General features: G+C 40.8%; 1 protein-coding gene across 3 annotated transcripts in view; it reads left to right on the top strand.

The window, feature by feature from the left end:
• Positions 1–17,088, top strand: part of LOC145439470 (uncharacterized) — a 32,427-nt gene extending 15,339 nt beyond the window's left edge. The window contains exons 8-13 of one of the 3 annotated variants that reach the window (XM_080316960.1): positions 1,611–1,734; positions 1,905–2,026; positions 2,176–2,310; positions 2,765–2,852; positions 15,297–15,466; positions 16,836–17,088. In XM_080316960.1, coding sequence (XP_080173086.1) covers positions 1,611–1,734; positions 1,905–2,026; positions 2,176–2,310; positions 2,765–2,852; positions 15,297–15,466; positions 16,836–16,956 — 760 coding nt within the window. In that variant the 3' untranslated portion in view covers positions 16,957–17,088. The remainder of the gene's footprint in view (positions 1–1,610; positions 1,735–1,904; positions 2,027–2,175; positions 2,311–2,764; positions 2,853–15,296; positions 15,467–16,835) is intronic. The other 2 variants (XM_080316961.1, XM_080316962.1) reach the window with 2 other exon arrangements.
• The last annotated feature ends 5,400 nt before the right edge of the window (positions 17,089–22,488 follow it).

The raw sequence follows: 22,488 nt of genomic DNA, 5'->3' as shown, positions 1-22,488 counted from the left end.
ACATTCTGATTATCCAGTCGACGCTGTTATTCGGGATGGGATAAAATATACTAATGGCTATAGTATAATAAATAATATGTATTATAATTATATACACTGATTGAGTGGGGAAATGTCATTTTATTATTGGGAATTTGCAGCGGACATTATTCAATCGAGACGGAATTCAAAGCGATATGCGCAGTGCAAAGCATGTTACGTACCGAACTAATAAAATAATTCTAGATCATAAATGACCTGACAGCGTAGAAGCAGCTTCGTCTAAGCATCAGAAATGTAGTATTTATGAAATTGTGTAAATATAGCTGCATGGAGTTCATAGGTCTGATTGCTAAGACAATGAGGCCTTCCTATTACAAAGGATTGATTGACTTTAGTGCTTTATTATTAGGCCTACAATACACCACATACATACCTCATCACTGCAAACTGCCTATAGAATAACTTCTATCAGATGATCGAGATCAACTAAAGGTGCAACTTTTATCTGGACACCGCCATTCACATCTCGCAGTCTCAGTGCCTTTTCAACATTTCTTCAAGCTTTCGATTTGCTAGAATTAATTCACGCCATAACAGCTCTCCACTAGTAGCTTGGAGTTTGATCGTTTTTCGGTAGCGAGGAGAAAACAACCAATTCCTCATTGACCTTGTTGAATTTATCATCAAAAGAGCAATAACTCCCGCTTTTTATACGCATTTAAAACAAGAGGAGTTTCATCTCCTAAGTTGTCACCAAAGTTTCTTCATTAAATATGCTGTCCATGATCTGCATCAAGTCTATTTGTGAAATCACTTTCGCAGGTAGAAGCGACTGAAAAGCCATACACACTGGAACCTCCTGCAAGTAGCCTACCTGTAGAAATGAATTGTTGAAGATGGAAGAAATTCCTATCTGTCGATTATGACAATAACTGTCTTCAAAACTGAGTGTAGGGATATAGGACGGTTTCGTGATGCTTCGCAGTATTTTCCCTGTTGATTCCGGACTATATTATATCATCATTTCTTTATTGCTGATAAAAACCGAACCACCACTCAATTTCTGTTCACGTTTTAGTGTAGAGCCGTTAATTGATTCCATAGTCTTATATCTTGAAAATAGTCCCGAATAGAAATATTTAAACGGTGAAATTTTCGGCCTATCTCAAATGTAACATTTCTTCGCATGAATTTATGTTTCGCTGGCGTTTTGTATTAAATCCTACATTCTAAAACTGCACGATACAAGTTTCATATCGAATTCAAAGACTTGTACGAAACTTCGTATATATAACTCGTCTCTGAATCCTACCATCTTGAATCTGCTCTTGAAGATTTGTTGAGACTCCGGAGAAAAAATCATGAGCATTATGCATACTTTTGTTTTCATTTATTTCCTAATGAGTATGCGCAATTCCAGTTGGAAAACTTCTAAGAAAAGATGCTGCATGTGAATGTATCGATACATTATGGAGAATATTTCCAAGTTCCGCTCCCCTTTGCGAATATAATCCCTGATGTACGCCTACCTGATAATATTAGATATCATAAATTATCCCCAACCAACATGACACACAATATCGAAACTTATCGAACCTTTCTCCTGATGATAAACTAATTATTTTTAGGACTATACGCTTAGTTCGGATGCTACGAATTTTGAAGCTGTCACGACACTCCCGTGGATTAAGAATCTTGGGACTTACTCTTGTCAGGAGCACAAGAGTCTTGGTTCTTTTGATATGCTTTCAAGTGAGTATGGTCTCTTCCGTAGCAATTGGTAAGGATGCGTCGACGATGTTTCAGAAATGATATTTTTAAAGCCAAATTTCTAAATAAGTCCACTATTTATCAATCTAATTGCTTGAAATCAATTTGCGACACAAATTATTTCATATCAGCGTGTGTTTGTTCGATTTTAGATGGTTTTGGCTGTAACATTCTCAAGCATAGTCTACTACGTGGAATACGACGCCGAGGGGACGAAATTCACCAGCATTCCGTCCGCGTTCTGGTGGGCTATAATAACTATGACCACAGTTGGGTAAGTTAATGCACTTCTCAGATAGCATAGAATTGTTCTGGTAACGTTCAAGTTACGGATTGTTTAATTAGTTTAATGATCATTCCGAATTCTATCGATTTCCAAATAGGTTTTCCAGGAATAATTAGAAAGTCCATCGAACGTTCCAGGTACGGGGATGTTGTGCCGGTTACAACTCTGGGCAAGATAACCGGAGCATTCTGTGCTATCATGGGGATATTAGGAATCGCATTCCCTGTTCCGGTCATCGTTTCTAATTTCAATTACTTGTATAATTTGGACAGGTAACCATTTTACATATCTAATACCTCTAATAGTAGCCTAGGCTACGGATAATCATAGAATATGTTTGAATTTTCGAAATTCTTCAAACAATGTCATTTACTTGAAGTTGGACGAGTTCGATCTTCTTAATCAACCACATATCGAGACCCGTAAATACGTATACTGAATGAGTGTTCAAAAACAATATTGGACTGATATTGCTTCATTTCTATTCTCAATGCAAATTGTAAATGAATGATCAAAAGCATGCTTATTCCCTCAAAATGGATTTCCACTGGATAAATGTACGCAAACCCCGAGTCGCAACTTTGTATTCATGTATGCTATGCTCCAAATCAGCAGTTCATGAAATGTACGGACTCCGTGTAGAATTAGCTGAGACGCCCATACACCGTAGAAACTGACAGAGATAAGTTTGCATATTTCTGAATGCTGTCTTGATGCCGTGTTCAGTGACGCTTGCAAATTAACGCCTGAGGAGTTGATGGGAGACGAGCAAGCCATTGATAATGACCGCAACAACAACGTTGAAAAGTTTCAGGTCGGTACTTTAACCTCATTATGCGTGTTGGCGAGAGTGCAACCGAAAGTGCACTACCCCAGTCTGCAAGCCGTGGACACGTCAGTTGAAACATGTCGTTGATATTTCCCAGTCTGCCACAATATCCTCAGTAGACAGCCCAAAATATCTTCTCGTTCAATATTGCGAATGCAACACGTTAAAGTGACCACCTACTGAATGTAGGAGTAATGTGTAGATAGTATTGCTCGTCAGCTCCTGTAATATCAAGGTAACGGTGCCATAACTATCAAATCGACTTGTTATTATTACGGCGTCACGTCGTTGAACGCGATGTTGCTTTAGATTTGGCTAATTCGCGATAGATTAGGGTTACCATATTTTGGGAATCTGAAAAGAGGACACTTTCTAAAAATTTTCCAGACTTACAATACTGGAGTAAAGTCCGGGAAAATTGGTAAATTTATTGGGAGTTTGTAGTTGGTTGACTAAAAAAAGCTCATTTTGCCCAGAAATATACACTTTCAATGAATTGACTAAAAAAACGTCAGCTTTCAGGCCCAACTCCCGAAATACCCGCCGGAACGTTACTGAGTAATAATGTACTATATCTCAGTTTAATTGTAACATGTATTTAACCAAAATGTTCAAAAAAGAGGGCATTTGGGCGTCCTCCGAGGACACTTTTAAAAATGTCAGAAGAGAGGAAAAATCCTCCTAAAAGAGGACGTATGGTAACCCTGCGATATATCTAATAAACTCGAAAGAAGAATCCTAGATACAAAGGAATGCTATATTAGTCTAGCATTTAACATTGTCGCTAGCCCCATTCCCGATATGCCTGAACATGTGCACTATTAATATGATATTTGTTGCTACGAGGCAAAGTATGTAAGTATATTATCATAAAATGAAATCGTAGTAAATGTAAAAGTTGCGATTTCGAATGCGTATATTAGAGCAACTCATGAACGTCATTTCACTCATGTTTTTTTTAGATTGCAGGTAACAATTTCCTATTTTACATTACCAAATGACACCCTGTTACCGTATTAACGGAAACATTATCGATCGCTTTTTATGTGCCGATTAAAGTAATCAAAATCGATTCAAAAAATTATTCTTTGCAAGTTTCGAAATGGAAACTAATTATGTTATTTATTTCAAAAATGTTCAATTATACTATAGCATCATCACCGAGCCTCTAGCTGTAAGATTGACTACTTAGACAGACACCTTTACAAGCCGAACCCGAAGTGTATTCTTCCTGCAGACCACATGCATGCATTGCATTGCACATGCATGCATGCTAGCAACCCCAACAAATTATTTGATGGTAAGGAAGGTTATGAATGTGGATAAGAGAATTAAAAAATATCAAACTGGATCTATTTATAGAGAAACACGCGTGCATTGGACGTAAATCGCGCAGACCACGAAGATTTTTTTCAGCTGACCGCTTCTTCGCGCCCCCCTTCAGAGGTTTCACGCCCCCCTAAGGGGGGCGCACCCCCCAGGTTGAGAACCACTGATGCCATCCGTTGTCGGCAGAGGGCATCTTGATAGCGCGTCTGCTGTGTGCATCGACTTTCCTGGCGAGTGAAAAATTTCAAAGTTTTAGGACATCAATCTGATTTTGAATCTTTGAATTGTGACAGATAGTTCGTCAAACGATTTTGTTGAGAGCAGAGGCACGAGTGGTTTGTGGTCGGTTTCAACCTTCAGGTCTTAAATACCCAGTATGAGTTCTCTCCAGTGTTCCATTGCCCAAGTGATTGCCAAAGCCTCCATTTCTATCTGGTCGTACCGTTGTTCAGTATCGCTCATTGATCTGCTGGCATATGCGACTGGGCAAAAGTTATTGTCATCTTGTCTTTGCATCAGCACAGCACCAAGACCGTAACTGCTGGAGTCAGCCGAGAGCACAGTTTCCCTGTCTGGGCAATACATGACGAATGTAACATTGGAAGACAGATCGCGTTTCACTCTTGCAAACGATTCCTCTTGCGACGGGCCCCAGTACCAGTCAACTTTCTTCGCCAACAAGTCTCTTAACGGCTTGGTGAGTTCCGCTAGGTTGGGGCTAAACTTCATGAGCTGGTTTGCCATTCCCAGGAACCTGCGAAGTTCTGTCTTATTAGTTGGAGCAGCATAATTGACAATAGCCTGCACCTTCTTGGGATCTTCGCTGATACCATCTTGGACGATGACCTGACCGAGATATTCAAGTTCAGTTGCAGCAAAGATGTATTTCTTCTCATTTAGGGTCATGCCAGAGCATTTAAGAAGGTCCAATAAAGTTTTCAGTGTCTCATCGTGCGTAGTTTGAGTACCAACTATTAGGATATCATCCATATGGCAAATCACATTTGGAATTCCCCGCAAGATTTCACTGATACGTTTTTGGAACGCTTCCGGTGCGCTCGAGATGCCAAATGGTAAGCGACGAAATTGGTATCTCCCAAACGGCGTGATAAACTTTGTCAACTTTCGACTGTAGGCATAGGGTACAGCTACCTTTCACCCCATTATTGAGATTGGTTAGGTCCACACACAGTTGTACCTTTCCGTCTGGTTTTGCCACGACTACGATTGGAGCACACCAATCCGTAGGTCCCGTCACTTCTTCTATGACAGGGGTCACCAACCCGGTGCCCGCGGGCACCAGGTAGCCCGCGAGGACTAGATGAGTAGCCCGCGAGCCCATTCTAAAAATAGGTGGAATAGCATCATTTACCAATATTCGTCAGATTATTACCAGTGAGATTTTAAATATATAGATTGATTGATTCAGCTATTCTTGTATAAAACACACTAACGTGTAACTTACATATATAAACACTTCAATTACAATTAGTAATATATAGATGTATGTGATAGAATCACCAGAAATTCAAGACACGGCGCATTGCCTATACAGGTGCCATGACGGAATGCCGCCCACGGTCTTCTTGAAATGGTGGGGGGTTCCGTTACGATAGCTCGACGACCAGGACAATGCCAAAGTAGTAAACAATATTACTATTCGGACTCAGACAGCCGTGAAGTACTAGCAGATTTTCAGTATCTGTATACCCATTACGTATTGCATCTTTTGGCACAGCTTGTTTCTGTTACACTCAATGCAGTTTAATGTACCATGTTTCTAACTTTCTGTAATCGTTGCTGCTGTCCGGTATAATGAAATCTTGTCATTTCTGGATGCTGAACAGTAGGAGTTTGAAATTGAAACACTGCAAAATGACCCCCACCTCACTGTGCGGCAAAAGTTTGGTGCATTATTGATACGGAAAAGTACATTGGTGTATGCGCATCAACTATGAAGGTTGCAAGCGTGTATGGTTCAACTTATCGTTGTGAATCAGCCTTTTCGGACATGAATTTCTTAAACACAAACACAAAACACGCTTAATTATTGCACTTCTGGAATACTCACTCAGAATTGCAGTGTCAAGTTAAATACCAGAGTACAGCGCACTAGTTGATATCATACAATACCAGGCTACCCACTGACTGCTATAGAAACAGATAGCATGATGTCCAGTCCTACCCAGTGCTATGAATATTTCAAGCGAAAATTCAGTGTGGTATGGATAAACGGCGGGAGTAAATGGTAGCCCGCCGCTTCAATCATTACGCAAAAGTAGCCCTCGGTTGCAAAAAGGTTGGTGACCCCTGTTCTATGATATCGAGCTCCACAAGCTTTTCTATCTCCTCTTTGAGCTTCTGGCGCAATGGAATTAGCACACGACGTGACAAATTCAAACAGAAGGGCTCAACGCCGTCTTTCATGTGAACAGTAAACGGTTCTCCCAGTTTGCCAATGCCCGTGAATAGCTCTGGGTATGCTTTCTTGACGTCATCCTTGCAGACATGGGGTGATTACTTCATGAATGTAATCGATTGCGATTACAATTACTTCTGAATCACGCGATTACGATTACGATTACGATTACAGCAAAATCAGGAAGTAGTCGATTACGATTACGATTACATTGGAAATGTAATCACGATTACTCACGATTACATTTATTTTGCATCGTAGTAGTTATATTGGAAGAAAAAACATGGATTGCGCTGAAAAGGCCTAATGATATAACAACTGTCTTTACAAAAGATGGGACATTTCCTTGTTACGTCATAATGTACCCGTTGCCCATTTTATAGAGGACGGTTTATCGCACAGAACGTTTTGCATTCTTGCCAGGTCCATAACTGCCGCACCCCAAATTCCCCAATAGGGTGGGGAGCGTGGTTGGAGGGTACTCAAAAGTAATTCGTAAACCAACATAAATTATAGAGTATTTTTGATAGATTTTATTAACTTGCAAATTCTCTTTGAGCTTTGCGATTTAAATGTTTCTAGATAGCTTGATTTCGAGATGCATATACGTCTCCCCCTCAAGAAATAAAGCATGTATAATTCATAGTAATAGGCATTTAGGTGCCAGTCAATACCGCTCCTCGACACATCAAAAGACATATGCAGTTTCGGCCAACATGAGACTCCACGAAGTGTGCTTAAAGAGAGACATTGGCCGAAAATTTATGGTATGTGTCCATTGTCAATAGTTGCGCTGGGTGGGCGTGACTAACAGTCCATTCCTTTCAATCTGAGCCCACGATGCAAATGCCACCCGGGCACCCACAGAGCATTAGACATGACAGTTTGTGTGTGCGTCTCACGCAAGCTTTTCTTTTAGTCTGCTATGTTTGGGCTCTTCAGGTAGATCTGGCCACCGGGCGCTGAGATAGGATTAAAACCGCAATATAATGCAATTACCAATATTATTGATTGAATTAAATCTTCAACTTCAAAATTGACTACACTATGGAGGCCCAAACCAATGTTTGGGTGGGGGAAACTTTTGCTGTTTTAATCCTGATTCTAGCAACAACCAACGCTAACATGGTATTTAAGCCGATGGCTATGGCGGCAGGTCCTAATTCTCAGTAAAGAATTGTGAAATAGCGATTGGCGCCCGTTTTGAGTAGAATAATATGAGAATACGAAAAAGTGAACATAAAATTCTGCCTTCAAATTAATGCAGATAATGTAATGCAAGCTGCCATTACGAAAACGTCAAAACAACGGCTCAGTTTTGATCTTTATCAGCAGCTGTTGATTTTAATGCTTCGTTGTGGAAACCGTAATGTTTTATTTGACCAGTACAAAATTTCAAACCTTTGTCTGGTGTACGTTCGTACCAGTGGCGGCTCGTCCTATAGGGCAACTGGGGCATTGCCCCACCTAAAATTCTGTTCAATAACAATTTAACCATTTATAGACGCACAGCAATCAATATATACCGAGATCACAGCGAAACCCGCGTTCTTCTTGTGCTTTCGCTTGCAAACGCCCATACATAGCGAAGTCTCTGCGAAAATCGAATTCTCTTCTGTGTTTTCGCGTTGTGAATGCCTAGCCGGGGCTTGCCCCGGTAGCGCTCATAACAAGCTTTCACTATCTATTCTCTCAAAGCCGCGCACAATAAAGAAACGGTGATTTACTCTCTCCTATTCGTAAAATGGCCGAGCAACCGGGGCAAATATGCCTACTCGCCCTTAAGGTGTGATGTAACAATCGTATCTATATCTGAACTCGGTTACCGTAATATGCGTTGAGTCGACCTTTGCTGGTATAGGTCGATTTTGACGGTGTTTCGCACCATGATAATTCTTGAAACTTGGTATGATATGTCGTGAAGGTAGTATTTAACACTGCTCCAAGTTTCAGGCTTGCTACTTAAAGATAATCGTAGTAATTCCGTTTCCGAAGTTCAGTGTGTGCTGATCTATCATGTACATAGTACAGCAAACAGATTTTACTCAAAAGCCGGTATTGGTCTCCATTGATTTTGACGATGTTCTATACCGAGATCGGTCATGACATTTGGCACGGTAAGTGTTAGTATCGACCGCTGTAACAAGTTTTAAGTTTGTCACTGAACTATGTGGGTGGTAATTTCGTTTCCAAAGTCGAGTAAGAGCTGACTCTTCATTTATCGCCAACAAATTTACGCAAAAGCCGTTATTGGTCTCTATTGATTTTAACGATGTTCCATACCTAGATCTGTCATGAGCTTTCACACGGTATGTCTTGATTTTAGTATCGAACGCGGTGGCAAGTCTTAAAGTTGACACTCAATGATTGAGGCAGTTATTTCGTTTTCGAGGTCTAGTATGGTAGAGATGCGCGCTGATCTGATACTTAGCCTACCTACGTCATTGCGGATCTCACGCAAAAGCCGGTGTCGGTCTGTTCTAATCTATAGTCTGCGTTCCATAACGAGATCGGTGATGATATTTCCGATGGTATATCTCGATGATCGCATGAAACAGCTAACCAAGATTCTCGGTTTGCATTCAAATATTCACATAATTTTATGTTCGCCAATGTCCATTTCACTGTGAAATTGTGGCCTTCAAACCATTTGCTTACAATCCCCTGTCAATTGCGATAGCTATTTCATTTTCGATGTCGGCTAACAGCTGATCATTCGAACAGCCTATTCCTCGATCTATTTTACTCAAAGTTCGGTGTTCGTCTGTTTGCATTGATTTTGACAGTGTACCATACCGGAATGGGTTATGAGATTGCGTATGCTACTTCTCGATGATTTCTTGTAACAGTATACTAAGTTACGGCTTTTATTCATGTATTTATATATTAATATATTTTCCAACGGCGATTTCGCAGCAGACTTATAGACAGTAAGCCGTGTGTGTTGTGTCACAGTCTCCAGTTTCAAGGCCAAAATGTCCTACGTTGTTCCGAGACCGAAGTTCCGAGGCTGCTGTCCTTAGTTCTTCAAAGACCATTCAAATTGATGTTCTGGATTCAATATAACAGGCCCAATCTATGATATAACAATTGCGTATGTGTCCGAACTCGTTGACCTTTCCAGTTAGGCTTACGCGATCTCTCGAGTTCTAGTCATTGGAATTAGTCAGGTCATGTCAAGTGCGAACATAATCGTATTGAATCTTTATTCCGTACGTAGTTTACGCAGTTGCCTTTAGAGCGAAAATGAGAGGTCTAGAAGTTGTCCAGTCTATTGATCCAATCGTACGCCGGGTGCCTCCGCTTTGGTTGCCTATTATCACCTGATCGTAACCAGAGATGGCCACAGTCCGGTTCAGGAGCCGGAGCAGGATTTCAATGTTTTTTTACCTGGCCGGACTGGATCCGGATTTCGAATTTGGGGTGACGGTCGGATTTTAGGCTCTATCGATTTGCGTAATCTATAACTCTACCATGAAATCAAAACGCATGCTACTAAGGATGACCTGATACTTGATTCGTGGCATAGGGACGATTCTTAGTTCACCTACATTTTGTAAAATAATCCTTTGATTAAAAATAAATGAATAAAACATTTGTTACCACACTTCAAGTCACGGCTCACCGGCAAACCTCTCGCGGCACCTACGTTAAAATCACTGTTGTCGGGAAATTCATGTGACCATCATAAAGTTACTTTTTTACGTTGGAAAACGCCATTGTGACGTCATGTTGATAAAAGTCGCTCGCAGCCCTTGCCCCACCACCCGATATTGTCACGAGCCGCCACTGGTTCGTACCATAAAGGCCAGTGGCGGGCAACATACGGCCCGCGGGCCGGATCCGGCCCGAGAAGGGATTTTGTCCGGCCCGCGGTCAGTTTTCTGTCTTACATGATAATGTGGCCCGCAGCCCCAGTCTGCCGAGATTCCCCATTACTTGCTTACTACGTCAAATTTTAGTGACTTTATGTTATTATATGCGTGTATCCGCAGCGTGCGAGAGTGGAGCCTACGCGTAAGTTCGTCGAAGCGTGATTACTTGCATTATCGGCATTTACGATGTACTCAACCCTAATGTCGTTTGTGGTAATCATGATTTTTGTTGACTACAATGATCATTTACACTAGGCTGATATATCTTATTTTTGAATCCATAACCGCCGATTTGTAGCACGGCACACTTCTAGTCTTTCGTAAGACACCGCTTATGTCAGGGGTCACCAACTCAAAACGGGTCGCAGGCCACTTTTCAAATTTCGTAGAGGACACGTGCCGCATGAATTCAATATCGAGATTAATTAGGCCACACAGTTGAACAACGACGCTATCTCGTCACCTACTCAACCCTAATAAATTGATATCTTCGTAAATTTGGGGTACCGGGCTTATCGAACGCCTTAAAATCTTAATTAAGGATTGCACTGTGTGTTCATTGATCAGCTGGAAGCAGACATGACGGCGCCTGTATGATAATGCTATTCACAAATCCACACTGTCTTCGTCATTATCGGCGAGAAATGGCTTTGAAATGACATTGCCGTCGTTAAAGTACATTCATTAAATACGGTTTATTCCTTGTATACGTGGATAAATGGGCGAATAATGTATCGATTCAGCAATCTGGCCCGCCAAGTACTTAATTTTCCTATATCTGGCCCGCCGACTGGAGAAGTTGCCCGCCCCTGATATAGGCCTACTGCTCGCCAAGCAGCAACGGTGAAACTGCATTTAACTATAGAAATAGAACTATTACATTCTATAGTTTAACTAAGCAGAACCAAACAACAATACCAAAGTTGCCATTTTAACTTAGGCAGAGAGGTGATGAATTATCCTGTTGCGAGGTAGTGGTGTCTGAAATGTATTGATAACCCGATATACAGCACGGTGGGTTTTCTTACAATCACACTAATGTACATCGAATATCTATTTACTATGTGTGGACTGGACACTTCTTACGCAAAGACGAGCAAAGGTAATAGGCTACCTCTGACGTAATAATGAGCAGTGGTATTTGAAAATCAGACGTTTGTGCTCTCAATAACTAGCATAATATCTCTTCCTTGTTCACGAGTGTTCAGTTTATGTCAAAGTCCTTGTACAAATAATAAGTAATCGTTCTTTCACAAAGAAATCGATTAAATATGGGAAGTAGTCGATTACGATTACGATTACTTCCGGATTTTTTCGAATGTAATCGATTGCGATTACGATTACTTGAAAATGCTGTAATCATCGTAATCGATTACGACTACTAATCGCGATTACCCCATGTCTGCATCCTTGCTCCGCAAACGACTCTCAGGGGTAGGTTTGACTGCCCTGATGGATACTTGGACGACCTGGCACTCATGAAGGAGTACAAGTTCCAGTATAACAGGAGCGCCAAGGAGTAGCTTGTCTGCATTCGTCACAATGTAGACTTTCTCTGTTAACGCCTTGAAGTCGGAGCGGAGTTTCATCCTTACATAAGCAACAGTATTGAGAGGTTGTCGATTAACACCAATGCGCCGTCTATCAGATTTCTGTATAGGCCCATATTGTCTCTTGTACAATCGCTGCGTCATGACGGACACTTCCGCTCCAGAGTCAATAATCCATTTGAGAGTGTTGTTAACGACTCTCAACATCATAGTCCACTGGATAGTCTTAGTAGCATGTGCTGAACCTATCGATGCTTCTGCTTCTTGGATTGCGCCCACACTTCAACACATTGCATCTGGAAGTTTTTCCTCATCATTACACTCTGCGGTTAGTTCATCCTCAACTGTTTCACTATCCAGCACGCATACAGTAGCCTACACGTCTACTTCTGCACCTTCCGATATAATGGCCCGTTTTACCACATTTGTAGCATTTTACTGAGGCTGCTGGACAGAACTCTTTGCCTCTTTTGTGCCGTCGACCGCAAAATGTGCAGTTTATTAAAGGCGCAGTTTCAACTTCTTAGAGGTTTGAGATCTCACGTTGCTCGTCACCGCTTCTATCGCGGTAGGTGCAGACCTCCGTGCAGCATTGTTCCGTCTCGCTTCTCGGGGAGTCACAACGTCGATAATCTTCTGAGACGTTAGCTTATCAAATTCGATTTCAGATAGCTTGTCCAACATCTCAGTATCATCTACGCACCCGACTATAAGTTTAACCCGAACAGTTGCGTCATATACTGCTGGAGGGAATTGGCATTTTCGTGCAGCCGTTTTGACTGTATGTAGCCACGATGCAAATGATTCACCTTCGTTGCGTTGTAAGAAGTGGAAGAAATGAAGTTGTGCTTCAAACCTGCCACCACGAACCTTGAAACGTTCATCAAACTTCTTCCAAGACGGTATCAAGGTCATTTTTGTCTTCTGCTGCAACTGCTTCCACACCGTTTGATGCTGCGACTCCTCGAGTAAACACGAATTTCTCGAATACCTCCTGTCCTTTCTTGCTTATATAATCAGTAATAGTCCAACTTTCTGGAGCCCAGGGGATTCAGCATTACCTGTCGCATTGATACATATCAGGAATTTCTTTTTACGTTCCAGCCAGACTTCTGCCTCATTCACGGCGCCTATTATTGCCAGATCACCTGGACCTCTATCAATGGCCGACATAATCTGGTTATTCGACTAGTTCGAAGTTATCCGCTGCCACCATATAGCATTATCACCGAGCTTCTTGTTTTAAGACTGACTACTTAGACCAGGGGTCACCAACACGCGGCCTGCGGCCCGATTTGGAGGAATTTTGGAAGAACGCTCAGCGAACCATTTCGAAATGCCGAAATTGATTTCAGTTTAAACATGTTGTTGTTGTTGTTCAAAGTAAGCCATTCTACTGTGCCCAATATCACTATTCCTTCGGTTCGGCATGGTAATATCATTCTATACTTGAGGAATAATTTGCTGATATGAATTCGCATAATACCTTGCCGTGCAATGTCCAACCACTGCCAAGACCGGGGGGCTTGATAAACGACTTCGGGCTCCACAAGAGACCATGCTTTACGAGTAGATAGTTTTCCAGCAAATAGGCTACCTTGCCTATAACTAACCCCAATATCGATTCTTTAATCCTGGGGCGGCCAATCTGCGGCAGCAGAAGAAAAATTATGCGGTCGTCGACACTCAATTCAATTAGGATGTGTTGGCGGCTGTCAATATTATGCGAATTTAATTTACGAATTGACTCCCTAATTAATGAGAGATTTGAAATGTTCTTGAAATTTTATTCGCGCTGCGCGCGCGTCAATGCGAGTTCATTTTTGATATTAATATAGCAGTGTCCATTGTAATCTGAGCCCCACCGTACAGATGCGAACAGTAGAGAAAAATTATGCGCCCCATAAAGAAATACCAATTTTTGATCGTGTTCTCCTCATCCCGAATTAATTTTTTCTCTCGTAGGCCTGCGTTTGGGCGAATCCAATATATTTCCACTATAACGACAATTATAATGGGAGGTCAAGAAATACCTGCATGCAACATAGGAGACTAATGAGAATTGGCCCACTCAAAGATGCACCACAGCAATAATAACTTCTTTAAGTTTTTGAAGACACCCCCTGCATAAACTCTACCGGTGAATCTGATCACATGGGCCGAGAAAGGATGAATTTTTGATAGTAATATGTAAAGCAATACTAATAATACATTGACGAAATCCACTCATGAACATGAAAAAATTTTCGCGCTTGGCGCGACTACAGTATACGTATCCCTATTGCTCATCTTCACAACATGACTATATTCATGATCTCGGTGCCCATAGTAAGCCGATATGAGTAAATAGATTTGTCCGGAGTGTACCAGCAATGGACATGGTGAGTTTAACGTAGATATTTGGCCCCAGCTTGTTTATTACCACTATGCACCGGAATGCGGCCGCGGGCTACATGAGTAATCGAAATGCGACCGTGAATAGCAAAAAGGTTGGCCACCCCTGTTTTGGTTGCTACAGAGTGTTGTCAGGTATCGTGCGCAGCTCATAGTTCAAAATATAATGAAATTGATGAGCATGATATTTTTTTGTATTTCTGTTTGTTCAATAAAATATTATTCATTTTGTGGTGACTATGCCCATCGCCCATGTAAGAGAGCACAGCATTGTACTTACGTAGAGTTATCACACGTGATTGATGAGCTGCGTTGGCTATGTTAATCTCGATATTGAAGTCATGCGGCCCACGGCCTCTAGGAATTTTGAAAAGTGACTCGCGACCCATTTTGAGTTGGCGACCCCTGAGTTAGACAGACACCTTTACAAGCCGAGCCCGAAGTGTATTCTTCCCGCAGACCACATGCATCCTGCTATCAAAACAATACAGGAACCCATCACCGGGCTCAATCAAGCATATCATAACACCACATGTAGGCCTACTAATGCGAAAAGTAAGCCTGTATACGTACATATCGATGGAAGTTGAAATATAATCTGAAATCCAGACCATTTGAGTAAGAAGTGCAAATCGATGAAACCTTGCCACATATACCCGCGATCAGGACGATTCTCTAAAATCAACACCGTATGGTAATTGAATTACAGCATGTAGGTTGTAAGGGGTTGCAGATGATGAAGGACTTAATCTTAACTAAGTAAATAACAGACTATTAATGCCCACGAATGAAAGGTAGAAGAATGAAAGTGGTACTACACATTACTACGCATTATAATCGATTTTGTTTATAATTATTATAGGAGAATCTATTCGACGCAGTTCGACGAAACGCCGGCTCCATGACCGCTGGCCCACAGGAAGGCCAACCGACTGGACAGAATCCAGCGGAGCTTTGGAACTACGCCAGACGTCAGTATTTTAGTGACAAAAAACGACCACCGAAATCAGCAGAACCCGACTCGAAGCACAAGTATTGAAATAAGTAACAAGAATGGGTTTGAAACTTGTCGAAATAACCCGGAAGTGTATTTTGCATGAGGTTTCGAAATTTATCAAGCCGGAAACTCTTTAACCGCCCGACATCTTTCGAAAGAAATCGATGAATTTCAAACCGTTTCATCAAAGTCATGTTTGATGAAATTTGTCAGCAAGTTACAAATTCGATGTGCACAGCAAGTCAGGAACACGAGTCGCACTCGATGGGTTTGACTAAATAGGGAATACCTATGTCATAAAAGTTGCATGTTGACCACAGATCATTGGTAACCATAAGATGGTACAGTTAGGAACGTAGCCAGAAAGTCTGGAGGGTAGTATGATGATCTGGATAGTTGGTGTAATCCCAGGTCATCGGTAATGCAGTAAACGTCACGTCTATGATGACGCAACATCAAACTTGGTATCACAAATTTGGTATAGAAGAGATTACGTATCCTCTTTCACCTTCTGGCTATGACCCTGCTTCCAATGATAGCGGTTTTCTGCATTTTCGTGTATGAATATTCCTAACACGATATCAGTATCCTGGAAAGTATACTGCGATGTAATTTTTACAAAATGTATAGCATTGCTGGGCCCGGAACGCAAAAATTGAATTGGAAAAAAAAATCTGCCGCCGATTTGCAGCAAAATTTGTCTTATGTGATTCAGGCTATCAGTTAAACGATTTACTTTCGTCCAGTCGAGCAGCATAGACCTATTTTTTCCGGAAACATACCTCGCGTACCATGTAGTAGATGGCTGACTGATATGTGGTGCCTGTAATGTATATGAATCAACACAGTTGATTCGGCAATAGGGATATATCGGATAGAAAAAATCGCTGGAACAGGTTAGTGATAAGGCTTAAATATTGGTGTTGATTTGCAGTATGCTTAATTGCTTATCTGTGTCAGAGCCACGTTACATGGTTCCTGTCACACCTATCACAATAACCTTCAAATAGCTGTTCAACTGGCCTTGCTGTATTAGTCTACTGGCGAAAGCGAAAAGTGTCATGTTGCAGTCAGGATTATTATATTGTGATGTGCAATAACTGCGCACAAGAAACGGAATCACATCCATTTCCTACTACATATAGTGCGTCCAATACACTCGTATGCGTCTGACAAGTAGCCTACTTGTTGTCAGTAGGCTACGGCAACTCACAATGACTGCTGCCTAGTTAGTTTCCAGTATTGTTACTTTTTCAAAAAAACTATATAATTCTCTCTGTAAGTTGACCTAATCCTCGCACAATATTAAATAGTTACGTCGATAGTGATAGCGTGAAGCGATATTTCAGTCTATGTAAACAATTGATGCTGTCGTGAACTAATGAGACTATTTAATGCGCACAGGTTTGCGAAAGGGATTGTAGCGATAGCGACTGCATCAGCCATCACTGTCGGTCTACCAAGTCAAGCTTCACTCTCGTCAAAGGATTTGAAGAGTCGAAGAAGCAAAGCCACTAGCATTTGAGCAAGGATAGTTGAGAGTGTAAAGGAACATCTCTGGGAAACCTTGGATGAATAGCATCGAAACTGACATTGATCTAATTAATATGTATAGCATACAATGCTGAAAACGAGTATTTTTATGTTAATAATAAATGACGAAGCGAAATGGTGCATTACATTCCTACTTACTTCCAACAATCCATATAACTTAGTTCAATTTCGGGCATGACGGATTACTTTTATACCGCAGGACGCTTATTAATAAGCCTTTTCACGATAAGCTGATTGGTCCATTGGCGTCGATGGTGTCAGCCAGTGATTCTTGACCTTGGCTCCAGCGCCCCCAGAAGGCGATTTGGATATTGGAGGCGGCAGAAACGCTCAGGAGGCGAAATGGGGGCGCTGAAGAAAAATAGCGTCACAGTAGATGTTGTAGTAGGGACATATGATTGATGATTATGTACTAGAGCAGGGGTCTCAAAGACAAAGCCCGCGACGGCATTTTCTATTTTCAAGTATTCGACGATATATTCAACCGCCACATATCTTTTTTAGATTTAAGAACCTAAAGTACCCTCTAAAACTACTCCAAAAGCCTGAAATCTCATCAAACTTCACTATCACATCACTTTCAAAAGCTACCATGCGGTGATTGATCAGCTTTACGTCACATTACTAGTTCATGATGATAAAGCATAACCCGTTGATGATTCGTGACTGACAATTGTGATTTTGACATGGGTGCGACCGTTCGTAAACATTCGAATTAGGACTGACTGGGTGATAACAAGGGCAGTTTTTACCTAAAAACGGAAGATTTTGACCTAAAAAAATCAACATTTTGACCCCCAGGTTGGGAACCACTGTTCTAAACCTTCTTCGAATTTCAGCTTTCGTCTTTTTTGCTGGCTCGTTCATCCTTTACGGGTCATAGATATGATGACTCGTATAGTAATCGCGAGCACTGATTGACTTGTTTCGAGAATTGTGGATTTGAAAATGTATCACGTAACAATTTGAAGGCGTAACATTACAATGGCAACAAAGAAGGTTTGAACTAAACTATATAGAAAGAGGGATTTCTTGTGACTTTAATTGCTGCCCATACTTTGCTACATTGACTTTATTTTTTATCTGATTACGCATGCGAAGGACATATTAACGAACATAGGCTTCAAAGACAACGACTTTCCTTTTCAGTTGATGCCGCCTATGGTTTTAGTCCACGCATCAACATTCAAAAGCAGGTTTTGTGTTTTGAATTCCAAGCAACTTTTCGCGGGCCGCACAGAATAGCTCCGCGGGCCGCACTTTGCCCAGGTCTGGTGTAAAGGTAAGCATTGTTGCAGTCCATGCAATACATCTGGTTTCGATTCCCAGGCCGCGCTATATTTGAAAATTCATTCGTATATATTTTTACTAAATTTTACATTCCAGCTTCCTATATAACTTATTGCGTTGACAGGATACAACTTACAATTCATACCAACAAGCAATGTAACTTTGTTTAATTTCTGTTCGGAAATTTCGGGTAATTTTGTCAACGTGATGTTTATTTCTCAGTTTAGAAATAACGACCTTGCTTGCTGAGTTGAATTTCTACGCGGATCCGATTGTTGTAAGAGCGCCGATGATATCATGCAGTGATCCCCATGCTGTTTACAGCGGAATACTATAGTGTGCTGCCACAGATTCTCAAGAGTGGGATAGGAATTGTAAAAAAATTAAAATAAAGCATGTATATATCGATATGCGACTTAAAAGCGCAGTCACTGATTCAATTGCTGATAAATAAAATCATGTGATGATGGATGAATTTGAAAATTCTCTGTTATTTCAAAGAACATATGTATTTACTGCTATTTTTTTAATCTCGATGATGTAAGTGGGTGAAAGTTGTGTTTCGTTTTGACCTGTTTGATAATTTGAACAGATTAAAGTGTAGTCTCCAGGGTTCATCCGATAATATCATTACAGCAACATCAAAACTGCGATCATCAGACGAAAAGAAATTTCGAATCAAGTCTCTGATTCGTCCCCCACTCTTAATGAATCAATTCATAAACAAAAAATTATTCCGTAAATTATGGAAGCATTGATTGCACAGTGCACAGCTTGCGTTGCGAGATTACATCCACGGGCAACTTTTCATGGGAGTTGATCTGGTTGGAAGCAATGAATCAAGCAATCATTCTGCAAAAGAATTACAACAGCTCCATTGATTCATGGAACAACTGGCTTTCAAACGCTGTTCAAACACCGAAAAATTGGATGAGTTTTGCCTGTCTGCTTCCAAATCCATGATGCGTGCATACCTATGTTGTCATTTGCATCTTCGTGGCTATGTGAACTTGGCTTTCAATTTTGACTGAAATTGAAAGACGCAAACGAGAGAGAATTCTTGCTTGGAATTGACAACGAAACGCGAGTATGCAACCTCATTTCGGTCGTATATGATAGTATAAATCGGCACATCAATCGTTTTGACATATGAAAATAAGAGAAACTAAAGAACATTTCTTCTCGTGTATCGGTACCGCTATTAGCGTATCATAGCCTAATTTTCTTACTCTGACATGAGCCGAATAAGTTTCGGAACCAACACTGTACAATGTATACGCTTCAATCGATTCGCAGTATGATGTTGGGAAGTGAGGTTGGCAAGTAGAAACGATAATTTTACAGCAAACATGATTGTCATTGCTAAGGCGGCAGATATAAATTCAGAAAGTGACGCTGATCTTGTCGAGCTCGAACATCCATGCGACTAGGTTCTATCTGTTGAAGTGTAGCTTTATACTGCTTCAGCTGACGGCATGGTTGTGATTTCTCGAGTTGTATTCCTCTTGGACATCGGACTGCCTGGACGAGCGGGAATTCATCCTAGCTTACCTACACAATATGTCCCCAGACTAGGCGTCGCAACCCCAATGGGGTCGATTGCCTATTCTCTGGGGCCACGGAGGAGAAAACTAAATACCAAGGACTAATACAAGAATGCCAATTTAGCGGATGCTATCAGCTACTCATTTCTGAACACTTTGGTTCATTTTTCAAAATAGAAGCAAAGACGACCTCTCGGGAATGCACACCCGGTAAACAAGATATCAGATCAATCGAAGCGTCATTTTAAAACGCCAGATACTATATTTAAGGTTGGTGTTCGGCCATCACTATGATGATTAAAGTGTCGGGAGCATAATAAATATCAATAAGACAGTAATTTTCCTTCCCGAAAAATTAAAGTCACCAGTAGGTCTGTTGTTCTCTGAGAACAGTATAAAACACACTCACACATTCGCTCGTTGCGGTCGACGAACTTATTTATCATTACACTGGTCGACATGATTTTTCACTTTGTGGCCGAAATGATATCTAATAAGTAAATTTTCGTACGCTGATTAAAAATAGGAAGTCAGTTTTTTTCTATCACGTCGAAATTTTTTATAATCTGTGATTTAAGATTTTGCATTTCATTGCTAAAAACAGCCTGTTCTGTGACGTATTCCTTGCTGTTGGGTCATAGCTAAAACCATTGTGACGTCATCAGAGGTGATCAAAGTACTTACCATAGCTACTCAAGTAGAAGTGCAAGTAACGGCGTCAATTTCTACTCAAGTAGAAGTTAAAGTAACTTTTTATAAGTATGTACGAAAGTAAGTATTTTAGGCCTAGTTTTTGATATCGGTATCAGCTTAATAATATTTTTTGCCTTTCAAAATATTACAGGACTGTGATACAATGAAAAGATAGGAAGTCGTCGAAACGACTTGGAGTAGTCTTTGAAATCAGACACCCACCTGGGCGATGTAGGCAACCTAGGCGATGTAAAGAAGAGATATGCACAGCACAATGAATGAAAAATACGTCGACATTGAGGCTGTGAAGCATTTGAAAACAAAAATCTTTAGCATTTGGTGTGCCAATGGTTTTGAGTGAGCCACGTCGAAATGGAAAAATTTGTTACTTTTTTCCATGTGTTTTTTTGGACTCAATGTCGAAAATCAGCATAAAATACAATATCCAATTTGACTTGCGCAATACGACCGATTCCTCATGGGCCAGATGTCACAATTCCATTGCCTTCAAAAGTTTTACCAACAGTTGAAGAAGATTCTCTCGTCGGAGAGTCTTTGTTTGAAGAATGTTGTCAGCAGGAGTGTGATGGTGATTAGCAGCTATATAAAGTTGAATCAAGCTGAACTAAATAATTTTGTCATAAATTTGAATTTGCCAAATGAATCTGCTCTCATTGTGAGTCCCAGATTAAAAGCCAAACATATACTTGGCACTGATACCACTTTTGCTTGGTATATGCATCGCGACAGTGAATACACACGCTTCTTTGCCTTCGAACCCTCTTTATAGTGTATTGTGTCGATGTTCAAGGTCTCGCAGAGACATTGGGAACTGTGAATTTCGGCTATTTATTTATGCATCTAGCCAAAAAGCTATTTTGTCGCACAATACAAATCAATGTCCTTGTATCCCTGTAGCTGGTAAAACTGGCATCAAGGGGTCTTACGAGAATATGAAACTTTTGATTTCAATTTGAAATATAGTACTCAAACGTGTAAACTGTCCGTTGATTTTGAATTCATAGATATGATACTGGCTCAACTGTCCAGAATTACAAGGTAACCTTGTTTTATGTGTGAATGGGACAGTGGAAATCATTGAATTAAACGTAAGTGGCTGATAAGGGAATATCTTACACCAGGCTTCAAAATGTAACAGAGCCTGCTCTTATCGACAGATCAAATGTTGTATTTCCACCAGGGTTGTAATGACTCGAGTCATGACTCGACTCGAGTCAGACTCGAGTCACGATTTTTTTGTGACTCGACTTGACTCGAGTCATTTTCTTGAAATGGGAAAATGACTCGACTCGACTCGAGTCAATATTTGGATTGACTCGACTTGTACTCGAGTCATTACGCATGACTCGACTCAAGTCATTGACTCGGCTTATTTTATGTGACTTGAGGGTGAAGAAAGTTGCGAATCACAATGGTTAGATCAACGCATGTGATGAATTCTGTCGACATCGCTATTTGTCACCACTGCTTTCGTTGCACTCATCTGATATCAGATATGCGCCGCCGTAAAAACAAAAGACAATGGTACATAGTAGCAAAGAGCAATGTATTGTACAAAATCATCCAGTGATAAAGAGGTAATAGCAGGGTTGTAACCAAGTCAGAAGGCTCCGAGTCACAAGTCAATTTCACTTTTATACTTTTGACTCGAGTCAAGTCGAGTCATTTTCAACTCACCACCGAGTCAAGTCCGAGTCCAAGTCATCGATCAGAGGGTCGAGTCCGAGTCATGGTATTATGACTCGAGTCGAGTCCGAGTCAATACATTGACTGCTCATTTCCCAGCTAAAATCTTGTTAAAGTCACTTTTTGTAACTCTGTTTGGTGATTTTGAATGGTTCGCATTTATAATATAGTAATTTTCCTCACTTTTAGCAGGTTCTGGTCGCGTTCTCACGTGCTAGTAACAATAAACGAAATCCCAACAGGGTGGTTACTTTACTATTCTTCAGAAT

The sequence above is a fragment of the Botryllus schlosseri genome, chromosome 5 (assembly GCF_051294905.1).
Source record: "Botryllus schlosseri isolate E-star chromosome 5, Bs_hap1, whole genome shotgun sequence".
In the NCBI taxonomy this organism is placed as follows: Eukaryota; Metazoa; Chordata; class Ascidiacea; order Stolidobranchia; family Styelidae; genus Botryllus; species Botryllus schlosseri.
The sequence above is the reverse complement of the archived record's forward strand: the minus strand, read 5'-3'. Positions and strand labels throughout refer to the sequence as shown.